Source organism: Acartia tonsa, chromosome 4 (assembly GCF_053477335.1).
Source record: "Acartia tonsa isolate MP-2025a chromosome 4, ASM5347733v1, whole genome shotgun sequence".
In the NCBI taxonomy this organism is placed as follows: domain Eukaryota; kingdom Metazoa; phylum Arthropoda; class Copepoda; order Calanoida; family Acartiidae; genus Acartia; species Acartia tonsa.
Genome location: NC_137263.1, coordinates 26,475,425 through 26,488,466, shown reverse-complemented (window position 1 = coordinate 26,488,466; position 13,042 = coordinate 26,475,425). Strand labels below are relative to the sequence as shown.

Sequence of the window (13,042 nt, the reverse complement as noted above, 5' to 3'; positions counted from 1 at the left end):
ACTTTGATTTTTGTTGTGGTAATTCCCGAGACGATTATGTATAGTTTTAGTTTTGCATCATTGTAGTTATGTTTTGTAGTATAAATACTTCCAAAGTAAGGGACGAAATTTTTAGACTTCTAAATATTCATATTCTAAATTTCTAGACTTCTAAATTATTTCATGTTCATCAATGTTTGTTTGTCTGTCTGATTTGTTGGGCTTCGCTTTCATGGATGTTGTGATTTTTGTTCATTGTGTACAAAAATGTATTTATTCGTACACAGTAAACTTATTTTTAAACTGACTGGAAGGTCAAATCTAAGTTTCATTCAAGACTTAAATAACATTGGTAAGTTTAAAAATACCAATTAGGAAAAAAGTCCTAAACATCGAATGGGATTTTTTATAAGCGCAGCTTCTCAATATTTTCAACAAAACTATAATTGCAGCCTGGGATAAATATGTAGATGAAAATTGGTTGGAATATGTTTAAATTTCATGGTCTTACGGTATTGGTAAGATTATTGGTCAGTAAAATCTTCAAATGAGCAATCTTATCTTATATAGCAGCCGATTAATTTAATTTTTTAATTAAAGCTATTCAGACCAATATGCAGACAAAACATGATTTAGAATAGATTTTTCATTGATACGAGTAATTTTTTTTTTTTTAATTGTGAATTTGATTATACCAGCTAACATCAGACTTACTTTAATTAATCTTTAAAATTTAGCAAATAAAGAAGAACTGATTATTTCAATGTAAAAACATTGAACATTTATGGTAATTTGTAGAAGCCGTGTAAATATGTTTACAAGAAGAGTATGGACAATAAAATCATTATGGTTTGATAGAGCGACATATCCACTCATTTCTATGAGAGAATCTAGTTAGAAAAAAAATACAACTTAATGTTTGCCACATTCAAGAAGAAGTATTGTTTCTTAAACAAAAATTTTCTTGAATGAAAGAAATTGTTTTTTTAGAGGGAGGCATTTTTAGTGATTTGCTGTAGAACTAAACAACTTAGAAAAAATGGACAATTGCACGCTTGTTCTATAAAAACTTGTAATAAAATACATTATCAATAGATTAATGTTTCAACAATCATATATTTTAAAATCTAAAATCAATAAAAAGGAAAAGAAATATCCTGCTTTATCGTACCCTAGTGATTGCATTGTCCTGAATGAGGCATGTAGCTTTGTAAATCCGTAAAACTGGCGGAATAAAAGTTAAATGTGAGTATAATCTAGATTTACACCCCGCCTGATAACAACTACAAACCAACTACTGCTATTTTACTGCCAAACAAGGATAACAACATAAATACGAAGCGTAGCTCATAATTATTGCTTGAAAGTAATCGCTAATCGTATTCTACCGAGAAATCGATGTTTACTATTAAATTAATACCCCTTCCCTACAATAACCCATTTTTGTACACATTTGTATAAGACTATCGGCTAGCTTCTAGAAGTCTTTAGGAGGGGGCCCACCCTACACTTTAAATTTTAGTTTTGAAAATATAAATAAAATATTGGAGGGGTTCATTTCACTTGGAAGGGTGCTATACCATCCCCCAAAATAGTTTTAAATCTTACAAGGAACTATGACAAGATACATTGTAAAGGAAAACCTTATCAGTTTAGCGGTTAGAAAGATCCTTCGGTACACACAGACAGACACAGTTCCTGTTACTTTTATATGAGGATTACTTAGTACTGACAGACACTAGTGAGGACAAAGAAAAACAGAGTAGCTACGCTTCTAAAAGCGGAAAAGTGTAGTTTTAAGGTTTATAGATTTACAATAATATTAAATAACAATATCTTGATTTACCCAGGGTACGTTTTATGAAATTACTGACATCGTCCATAGTTTTTAGTTTTTCATTTCATACAGAGGTATAGGGCACAGGAAGATATTTTTTAAAAAACTTTTATACCTACTCTAGTGACACCAAAAAGAAAACCAGCCCTTAAACATCTTTTGACTTAAAGTCTTAAGTGTGCTTGGTAATGAGTTGGGTCTGTTTATGGGCCAAGGTATTTCTTATGATTTTATTATTAAAACCATGTACAGGACTTCAGTCTTAAATACTTACTTATATAAGTTATATACACATATTTATATCTTAAGTTAGTTAGGTATTTCTATTATATTATTTAGATCCACTTTGCCCTACCTTTATGTTGGATTTTATTGTCAATTTTCCATTTTCTAAATGACCGTACACACTTTATGTTTAGCTTACAACAGTTCTCAATATAAAAGTCAGGTTCATTGGGATTTAACTAAAATGTTGCCAACAAAAAGAGGACATCATCAACAGAGAAGTTCATTAATATGATAAATTTATCAAAATAACAGGAATAGATAAACGGAGAAATGTTGAGAATCTTTCTAAATAAATTAAATTTTCCATCTTTCATGACAGATGAGACATTACACATTCAGAATCTAAATCCTGAACACTGTCTAATAAAAAGACGAACCTCAAAAAACTTCAGAACTTCAACTTTTATAGGAGATATGTATATTTTTAATGTAATAATTATAGATTTTTAAGATTTATTTTGCAAAGGCTTCTTAATCTATTATTAATGTTTTATTCGGGGAGGAGCATTGGTCCAGTGGTTACTGAGATCCTTCGCACAGACAGACAGACAACCTACTTATTTGAATACAAGAATGTATAACAATACTAGATAACCGAGATGAAATGATGTTTTCATGGTCTTGATTTTGTTCAAGTCCTTTGTGTCATCATGAAACATTTTTATGTGTTTACGCAAAATATGCCTTTCATAATTTTACTTACTTTCAAAAATGCTTCTGGTATTTCCACACAGATAGAGATAGGTCAATGTAATATAAAAATAACCCTACCTCTAAACTGTGTTATTTAGTTTATGTTTTAATTAATTTTGTTTCTCATAATTGTGGCTTTGATTGTTGTATTGTCCTATACCTGTATTTCTGTGTTATTATTCCTCTCAGTTCAACAAGTTATTACAACAAGGATTATTTTGTCTATAATTTTGTGGAAGTCTTCATACATATGCATTTAATTTTTATTTCATATGACCTTTGGCAAGGGTAGGATGGTATGATGAAAATGTTTAAGAAAGCTAAGTATTGGTCCGAGAAGGTTTTAAGCTATTTCCTTTAACTCAATAATATGTTTGAAAAAAATATTACAATTGTGATTAATTTCAATTCTATGAATATTTTTAAACCATTCAAAGTGAACTATGAATAAAATTTTGTTTTAAAGAGGTGTAAAAATTTTAATTATATGAAACATAAATTAAGTATATAATGGGCAATATGGGGGGGGGGGGGAGTGATGTACTTCCTTCAAAATTGCGGGATAATTCCAAATAAATAATATTTTATAAATGTTTGTGTGTAAATAGCAATAAATTATGATAAACAAACTTGTATTTGAGAACCAGGGCTCGGCAGTAGCAAAGCATAATGCCTGCGACTGCAGATTTTCGTAAATTGGGCAGATAACCTGGGGATTAATAAGATAAAAAAAAGAATTAGCCGTAAATGTTTAGTGTCTGACAGGTAGTTCGTCGATGGAAACTGCGAAAAGTTATGATTATTGACGGCTGTGGTCCCGCATCCACCATTTTTTTAGGATGTGGATTTTTTACTTGCTGACGTTTACGGTTGAAGCTGCGGTGGATTGTACAACATTGTTTGAATGGCTTTTTTCAAGTCTTGATAAACCTGCAACTTTACTCGGCGGCGACTGCTGAGCCTTATTTGAAACTCTAGTGTCATCCAAACTAATAACATTAGCTAGTAAACAACAACATATGAATAGAAAGATATGAATATACGTTCGTCAAAGAATTTCTATAATTAAAGTATGTGCATCTGAGCGAGAGTGTTTTTCGTGTGATTGCATTTTACTTGTAAAGTTATGTATGTTTGGTTAACTTCGGTAAAGGTAAGGCCTTCAGGGTTAGGACAGAAAGAAAGACACGAACACCTTCCATATCTTCTATTTATTTTAAAAGTAACAAATAAGGGAAACAAGGGTTTTGTGTTCTTATTATATTGATCACGAGAATTGGCTTCGACCTTTGTCTATAAAGGAATCGTTAAATCGCTTTTCTTCTGATTTTGGATCAAGATCTTACTAAACATGTTAGAATGATTAGAATTAGCTATGTTTGATGTATTTCATATTGAGATTAATTAAGAAAGATAGTTTATAATTGAAAGACATTATTTTTGTAGCATTTTGTAATTTTGGTAACTGTTATCTAAAAACAATAATTGATTGTAAAATGGAGCTAAACAAAAAAATAGCCTAAATAAGTTTGTTATCATAAGTCATACTTGAAATATGTTTGAAATAACAAAAAATTCTAAAGAAATCACTAAATCGTTTAAAAAAGAAAATTTTATACATGTTTTAAATCTTTTTACAATTCCAAATTGAAATTACACTTACATAGTTAGTAACTATTTAGTGATTTAATTCTAAATAATTTCAACTTCTCAACAAGCATTAAAAAATAATTTTTCATATCTAGGGATTGTTGTGGGAGATGACTCTAAAATTCGTACAATTACATGCATATCAAAATCACCCTATCGATTTCAAATTTTGTTTGATAATCTAGCTCTATATACATATGTATACTTTTAATAGCGTTAAAACTTTATAATGAACATTTGAACATTTTAGACGCGTTGATATGTTAGCTTTTGGACGCAAATTTTAATTTGTGTACAAATTGTCCTATGAATTTGATTTTAAGTAGCGACACTACTTAAACAAGGATGTCAACATCCATAAAAGCGAAGCACTGAAACGGTAGGACAAACAAACATTAACACTCATTAAGCGTCAGAACTGAATAATCAGAATATAAATGTATAAGAGTCTAAGCAAAATTGTAAGTGAATTTGTTGAAAAACTGCTTGATACAGGACGGCCTAATGGACAGACATACAAAGTGTACAATAGTGTAGCATCGTTACTAAAAAACAAGATTCCAATACATCCTGAATTCAACTTGTCGACTAAAAATTAATCTTGACACACTTTCAAAAAGATTGAAATACAAAGTAAACACTTGAAAATAACATAGTCCAGTTTTAACTATCGCAACTTTTATATAATACTATCGCATACGTTATATTCTATAAATAACGTTGGCATGCATCAAGAATGAGTGTAATGTTCGACAAAATACCAAAAGTTTTGACAAAGTATCAAGAATCAAGAACTTACTTCTTTTCCACTTAAATCAAACTGGCTAATGAACCGTGCAGAAAACCCATGTTTTACAATTAATCCAAAACAATGATCTTTTTATTGTTCAAAATCATAAGTCGACATATCCAACATGTTTAATTTTGGAATTATTTTGGTGTGTAATGGCCGAAATTGGCCTTGTTTTCTTATCTATTTTTGGGTGTAAATTCTAGTTTGGAGAATAATTCTTGCGCAAAACAAACAAATTTCCTTTAAAAATGAACACTGCATGTGGGGTCAAATATTTCCTATCAAAGTTTAGTTGCATTGTTATGACAATAGTTTATGTCCACTATAAGTATTTACTGATGTATAAACAAAAAACTATTATAAAGCTAAACAGAAATCGAATTATTTCGAAATATGAGTGACTATGGAGCAGAGCAGTTTTATGTAGATTCAGCTACTATTTTTTAAGCTTCATTTATAGTAACGGCTTTGGCTCAAGCTTCAAAAAAGCAGCGTGGCTGAGGGTTGCTGCGGCTGTGGACGGCTGGGGATGAGTGTGCCTTAGGCTGAGTGATGCTTTGGCTGGCTGTGGCTTTTGGGTGGCTTAATAAGACGAGCGGCAGATTGTGAGGCTTATGTATGACGCTATTTTTATGGAGGGTGGGACGCACCCTTTACTACAAAATTCGAGTATAGTCCCTTTAGTAACATCGCACCTTACGGGGCGATACTTCGTATTTTTCAATTGAGGGACTCTAACTCTGCGGGGCCAATTACCTACCCCTGTGGGGCAATCACCTAACCCAATATAACCTAACCTAACCTAAAATAACCTATAAAAAGCCATTTTAAAAATACGACGAAAGGGACTATTCCCCAAAATTCTTAGATGCCTAATTGTTGAAAATCAAAAAGAATCAAGGTAATAATTTGCACCACATGTTACATGCTATATAGTCTAGAAAAGCTAGGGGAGATGCCAAAGATAAAATATAGTAATACCTTGTTAAAACATTTTTCATGTATCAAAAAGTAACCCATTGATAAAATCAATTAAACAATTTTACTTGCAATAACACTTTTTTGCAAATGAGATATCAAAACTCAAAAGAAAATAATTTGGTGTAGCTACTCCTTAACTAGGATCTAGGTATAAAATTATTTTTTTTTACATTGCATCACAAAACTACATACTCGTATTATGTATGTATATATATAAGTATGTCTATATAAAGCAAATTTTAAATCTTTGTTAATGTTGATTTATTAAAATCTCATTATATTTTTTGCACTAAATGATTATTCCTTAATCCTAACATGTGGTTAAAAGGGAAAGGAGGAAAATTGGCGGATTTTTTCAATTCAAGCAATATTACTTGAAGGTTGGTAGAGGAAGGGGGGGGGGGACCTGCAAGAAATAAACACCTTTTCATTAGATTTGTTTTGTCATCTTATACTCTTAGGTCTCATAGATAAAAAGTCTAGTCTCCTCTAACAATATACAATATGAATGATAAACAAGGACAATATGACAAGTTCCAACTTAAAACAAAAAAAGAACAAAACCGACTCTTGACAGCCATAAACGATAACTTACTGAACACAAGCATTTTTAGACAATGGATGCAGTCGCGTGTACAGGTTGATCTGAAGATAGAGTCCGAGAAAATGCCATTTCTCGCGGTCGTACGCGGTTTTGCGTAATGTTGGAAGGGTGACAAGAATTTCAGATATTAGGTTTCGCTATTTGATTTACTATTTTTCTCTATAAGATAAAAGCGATGCTTGCAAAATTATTTGATTCGCTATAATATATAGATAACATGCGTACGACCGCGAGAAATGGCGTTTTCTGAGACTCTATCGATATTCGATGTGAAACCTTGCGGAGTCGAAAAGAGGGGATTTCTTATTTTAACGGAATGTTGAACTACACCCCCTTTAGCACGTTTATGGTAGGTTCTAATGCAAATTTGTATGTTCTACGATATGGCATAAAAGTATTATTTATTTTTGCAAATAGCCAGAGGCATTTAGAAATATGCATTTGTCATAATTTCACTGTATATTGCAATTGATAACAAGGATAACAACATCCAGAAAAGCAAGGATGAACATTGAACATATCTGACAATCGCAAAAACATATATTTTACATGTTTGGTCAAAATATGATGATGACTTTTTAAGGCGTACGTATGAGACGATATATCTTTGACAACGTGCATAATTGTCATTGGAATCATCATTTAACAAATCAATTAATCAGATAATATGGTCAAAATAACCTAAAAACATGTTTTAAAAAGAGAATCTCCAATATTATGGTTAGTTTTCAATTATAGGTATCGTGTACGGACGAACACAACCTATATAGAAAAACTTCTATGAAAAAATACTCTTTGTACAGTACACTTATAGAAGAAAAAATAGTATAAATGAAGAGCAATTTTTACTCTAAAAGTTATAACTGTTGAACCTACACAGATAGGTCCCCAGGTATATAGCAGGGGTGTGAATTTCTTTTAATTTTAAAATTTGATTCTCCCGTTCCATGACAAAAATTTAAAGCTTTAAAGCGCCGCTGTTATAAAACTAGTCTATCGTCGTTCATTTTTCTTTTCGACTGTAATAAAAGGATATTCAATTTAGAGCCACTTTATTTTTTTGTGTAGATTTCACTAGGAAAATGCATTTTTTATTTAACAAAAGTTTCATTTAGGACTGCTCTACGGTTAAATTGCTAAAAGTATTTTAATAAAAATATGTTCTAAAATTTTCCTTGTTTGTTAACCATCTACAAAAATTGTATATGTCTTAAATGGTAATGATTATAGAGTTGATATGCTAATTTGTACAAAGATTTTCATTCAAGGTTGGAAATTGAATACGTGATTCTAGCATATGAAATTTAATGTTATAGCTGTCTGATACAAAACTGCTAAATGTAGAAAAGCTTTGCTTCAGAAATTACTCTGACCATATCAAATATAAATATATTATCATTTTCCAAAAAAAAAAATGCCAAGCGTAAGCAATAAAAGTTTTCCCCGTACTCAAGGACCTATGAACATACGGACGCATATGAGCAGGACACCGCGGATGAAATGAAACACGAAGATTGGCGTACAACCTAGCCGTCACGACCAAACCCAAATGCGTCTGAATATGAATAGTTATGATAGAGTAGATGATGGAGTGAGATATCATGTTAAGCGGAAACTTTATCCTTTATTATCTTGTTATTATCATGAGTGCCAGCATAAACCTGGTCTATACAAAGGTCCAACAAATCAAAAATAATAATTAAACAATTAAAACATAATAATATACTATTATTAAGTGTAAAAAATTCTAAAAACGTACCATATAGAAATTTTCGAACCTTAAGAATTTGTATCAAGAATGGTAACATCCAAAGGCAAAGAATATATATTTATCGCATCATAATATAGACAGCTTTCCGCGGATATTAAATAAAAAATTATAGGATTAAAACCAATTTTGTTAGCCCCGAGGGGCCGAAGGCCCAAGCTGACAAAACTAGTATTAATTTTAAAAGTTGTATTTAAATATTCGTGGAAAATTGTTTGTAATACGATGCTATACAGGTTTGATTTTCAGTATGGTTTTAAAGCCATACTAGAAAAATCTATAAAAACAGGACATACAAACATTAGAACTTTATTGATGACTTTACTCGATGACGAAAGGTTTTGAGTCATGGCTTAAACCGCGGCATAACTTAAGATGTTGAAAATGACTCTAATGATGCTACACTGTGCGCATGATGTTATAGTAAGAGTATGGCCAGCAAATAACCATTTGCATTGTGTTGTACAATTTAAAGGCAAATTTCTTGCAATCAAAGGGTTAGTTTAATGATGGAATGTTTATCACGTTATCATGTACTCTATTAAGCAAGATTGTGTTTAAGAAGTTACATCAAAATAACTTTTTGTGTGTCAATACTCAAGAAAGTTTAACTGGAACTATTGATTTCACTTGCTAAGGCCAATAATTCCTATGATTTTTGAGCAATTTTTGAGCAAGTTTGCTTTTTAAAAAGATGTAAATTGAACTTATACAATTACTTTTTTTGATTCTTATAATCAGTGTTGACTGATTTTGTGGAGGGATCGTCGTAGAATGGGCTAAACCTGTTGAGGAGAAGGCGATGGGTTGATTTTGAGTATTCGATTTCTGCTTTAGTTGTTGATGATCGCATAATTTAGGATTATCATATTGAAGAAGTTGCTGCCGTTGAACATGAAATTTCTAAGCTTTATAGTCATCTTATCAACACCGTGGCAAAATCCAAGAAATCAGTTGGTAAGTTTGGTTATCAAAAACCATTTTTTCAAATGGTCTATGAAGCATAATTTTTTTAAAAATTTAAGCAAGAATTGGCGGTAAATAAGTACTAGACCTTGATACAGTTTAATGACTATAAAACGAGTGTATGATTAAGTTTATTCTTGATCATGTATAAACAGTTTTATTTGTTATGATCATTGTATGATACTTGCATCTCTATAAGTATAATTAGCCCTACTCCATAACTTTCTAAATTATATGAAAATTTTATTTACTCTATTTCTTCTTTTAATTTGTTAGTAACGATTCAAGCTACTCTACAAATTAAAATGCCCGTCTGTCAGCTACGTTTAGGGGATTTTCTAGCCTGAAATTCAAGATAGATGGTGAACATTCTCTGTACCAAGGAGCATCCAATATTTATTTACTTCGTCCATCAGTAAAAGCATATTTCTTTCGTTCTTTTATACTTAGGGTTGGAACGTCCTACCACCCGTTAATAACAGATAGATAAGATAGTTAATTCTAGTATGTTAGAAATGTCCTATCGAGTTACAACTTTGCATGATGATTCCTCAAAAGTGCCCTCACTCTATTTTTTTTCAATGTTCGTATTTTAAGCTTCACCTTTATAAATATTATTATCCTTGTTATTGTACATTTTAGAGGCTAAGATAGACGAAGCAAACAAAGAATTTTCCTCATTGGCAGGTCTTATCAATGCAGGAAGGGTGAGTCCTTTAGTTGCTTGCTTCTTCTGTAGAATATACAATGCATTTTCAAATAATGTGTTCAGTGTCGAAACTACTCTATATAACTAGGAGGTTTCTGCATTTTATTTCTAGAGTTGAAGATGATTTATTAATATTAAAGTTGCAAAGAACTCCCCTCCCCCCTCCAAAAAAGAAAGATTTTTTTTTATAAAATTGTAATTTTCTATTCATGTTTTAACTATTTTAAAACTTATTTTTTGTTTGAAAATGCACAGAGATGAATGATTACGGAAAATAAGGAAATTGCAGAAAGATTTCAAGATATAATCTTTCATTTTATAATTTTTTTTTCGAAAAAGAAATAGTTTTATAAAAGTTGTAAAATTCTAGAGATTGATCTTTAGAAATATCAAAAGCAGAAGATTTTATTCTAATTGAATAATTATTAGATAAAATCTTAAATAACAATGTCTGTACTTCTGTCTATTCGTTGTTCTTACTATCCGTCTGGTTGTCGGTCCATCTAACCACATGTCCGTCCGTTTGTCTGTTTGTCTCTCTGGATGAAGTTTAAGATCTTGCTAACCACTGGACTAATTGGGCTCTGCTCTTCAGGGGATGTATCTACTCGTTATACAAATGGTTTGTGTATTTTTTCGAGAGAGGGGGGGGGGGGTTACGATTATATGATATAAAAATCAATCATTTTCATCTTACGTAAAGATATCCAAAACGGCTAGATCAATAAGTTGCATTTTTTATCAAAAAAAAATTAATTCTAAATAATTCATCAATTATCTAACATTTTAGCTGATTAGTACATTTGGCCAACAACTGGATGACACACAGACAACCCTCTCTGACATCCTCAGCATCGCAAGTTCGAGTCTCGTCACCTCTTCCTTTGCAGCAGGCAGGATAAGAAGTATTCGGTAATTTTGTAATATTTTCAGCAAGTAGCTTCAGCGTCAAGTAAAATAATTTTCAGATTTAGCGTTTCTAAGATCATTATAGAGATGAAGCTTGCTATTTAAATTAAACAACCTTTAAAAATACTATACTATATATCTTAAATAAGAATTCTAAACTAAAGTTTAAATATTCTTTTATCTTAAATTGTGTTCTTTTATTGTTGCTGTACGCTAGTTATGTGCATAATTTTTTTTAGATTCGACATTTTAACATGCGGTGTAAATGATATAAGAAGAGTTCAGAAAAAATACCAACAGCTTTTCTATTTATCTAGCATTTATAGGTAAATAGTAAGATTTTTATAAAAAAAAAATTTATAAATTAATTAATATTGTGAAGCCACATGTCTTTGGAGTAAGTTAAGTCACTGTTGTATAGCTACTAGAGCTAGTTGAAGCTCCATGTTTAAAACATCAAGACATTGACCCACTCTCTCATGAGATCTACCCGTCATCGAAATTTAATCAACACTAGCGGCCGAGACCTTATTGGCCTATCGGTTTACTTGAGGGAAAGAGGAGTCTTATCTCATCAATTTTAGATTTAGGGATGAGATTTTTCTACGGACTAAATATCTTTTATGAGCTTGGTATAAAGGTAGCACTGATGTTGTGTACGTTACTATTCAGTATCCAATTTACATACACAACATGGACAAGTTGCATTTTTTTCGCCTGAGAAATTTGAGTCAACATGTGGAGTCAAGCTCACATCAAAGCTACTATTTAACTAGTGTTCACCCCTTGAAGGTGAATTAAGTCGTGACTATACAAATTAGTGGCAGAATGATCTGGATAATTGGGGATAATTCTAACAAAGTAGTAAGACTAGGTACTCTTAACAACGAAATTAATATGGATAGGTTAAATAATAAATATTTGTAGTGTGCTGGAGAAAGTAGAGTGTAGCTGGGATCATCCTTACAGATTACTTGGTCCAGCCAACCTACCAGTTGTTCTGCTACAACAGGTTTTAGTTTTCATACTTTTAAAAATCAATAATTGCAACATTTTATTATATTTTAGTATATTATCTGTATGTCAGTTCGCAATGCCCCCTTTGCAAGAGAATATGCATAATATGCTAATATAACATTGTCTATTTCTGTTAATCTACCACACATCTGACATAGCAGCAGTAGATACAACTGTTTTATTCAGGTGAACAGTTTTGGTGCAGAGTTGAAGCTATCAGTGGCATGTTTAATACTAGAAACAGGAGATACCATTTCAGGAATAAAAGAATTTTTCCCTAGCTGATTTAAATTATATTTTTACCCAATTTATCGGTATATTTATGATCGACTTTAGTGTTTTGCTTAGCCATAGCCATGATTATAGTGTATTATATGTAAGTAGATCTTCCGTGTTTCCCCCAAAAAAATTGATATTAAAATTGAAATATTGATAGATTTATTTTAGATTAAGTTAGGTTAATATTAAAAGAAGAGTTCTCCACAGGGCTTTGACACAGTTGTGGTGGATAAAATTATTTAAAGTGTAAGATTTGTTAACGTGTAATGGACTTGTACACTTGTTACTTCGCCCTAAGAACAGATGCCCCTTAACTCTAACATTTTTGTTGAAAAAAAATAAACACAGACATCATTCCATCTTGTATTATAGATATACTACAGAGAAAAATCTGTTTGGAATGAGAAAAAAAATTTTGAGGGGACGAGAAATGTATGTCTTTGTTCAGCTGCAAAATGTGCAGTTTTAAAGAAGCAGCTTATAGTATCTTTTTTTTTAAATGACGTTATACAATACAAATAACCAAAGATAGCCCAGTTAACATTTAAATTGACCAATGGTAAAATGTA

At 31.2% G+C, this 13,042-nt stretch overlaps 1 protein-coding gene across 1 annotated transcript; it reads left to right on the top strand.

The window, feature by feature from the left end:
• Nucleotides 1–8,393: 8,393 nt before the first annotated feature.
• On the top strand, nucleotides 8,394–12,479 carry LOC145315410 (uncharacterized). Its single transcript, XM_080155392.1, has 7 exons — nucleotides 8,394–8,501; nucleotides 9,454–9,550; nucleotides 10,202–10,266; nucleotides 11,059–11,180; nucleotides 11,417–11,503; nucleotides 12,105–12,189; nucleotides 12,381–12,479. The coding sequence occupies exons 1-7, from the start codon at nucleotides 8,427–8,429 to the stop codon at nucleotides 12,477–12,479; spliced, it is 630 nt and encodes a 209-aa protein (XP_080011518.1). The 5' UTR covers nucleotides 8,394–8,426.
• Nucleotides 12,480–13,042: the final 563 nt, after the last annotated feature.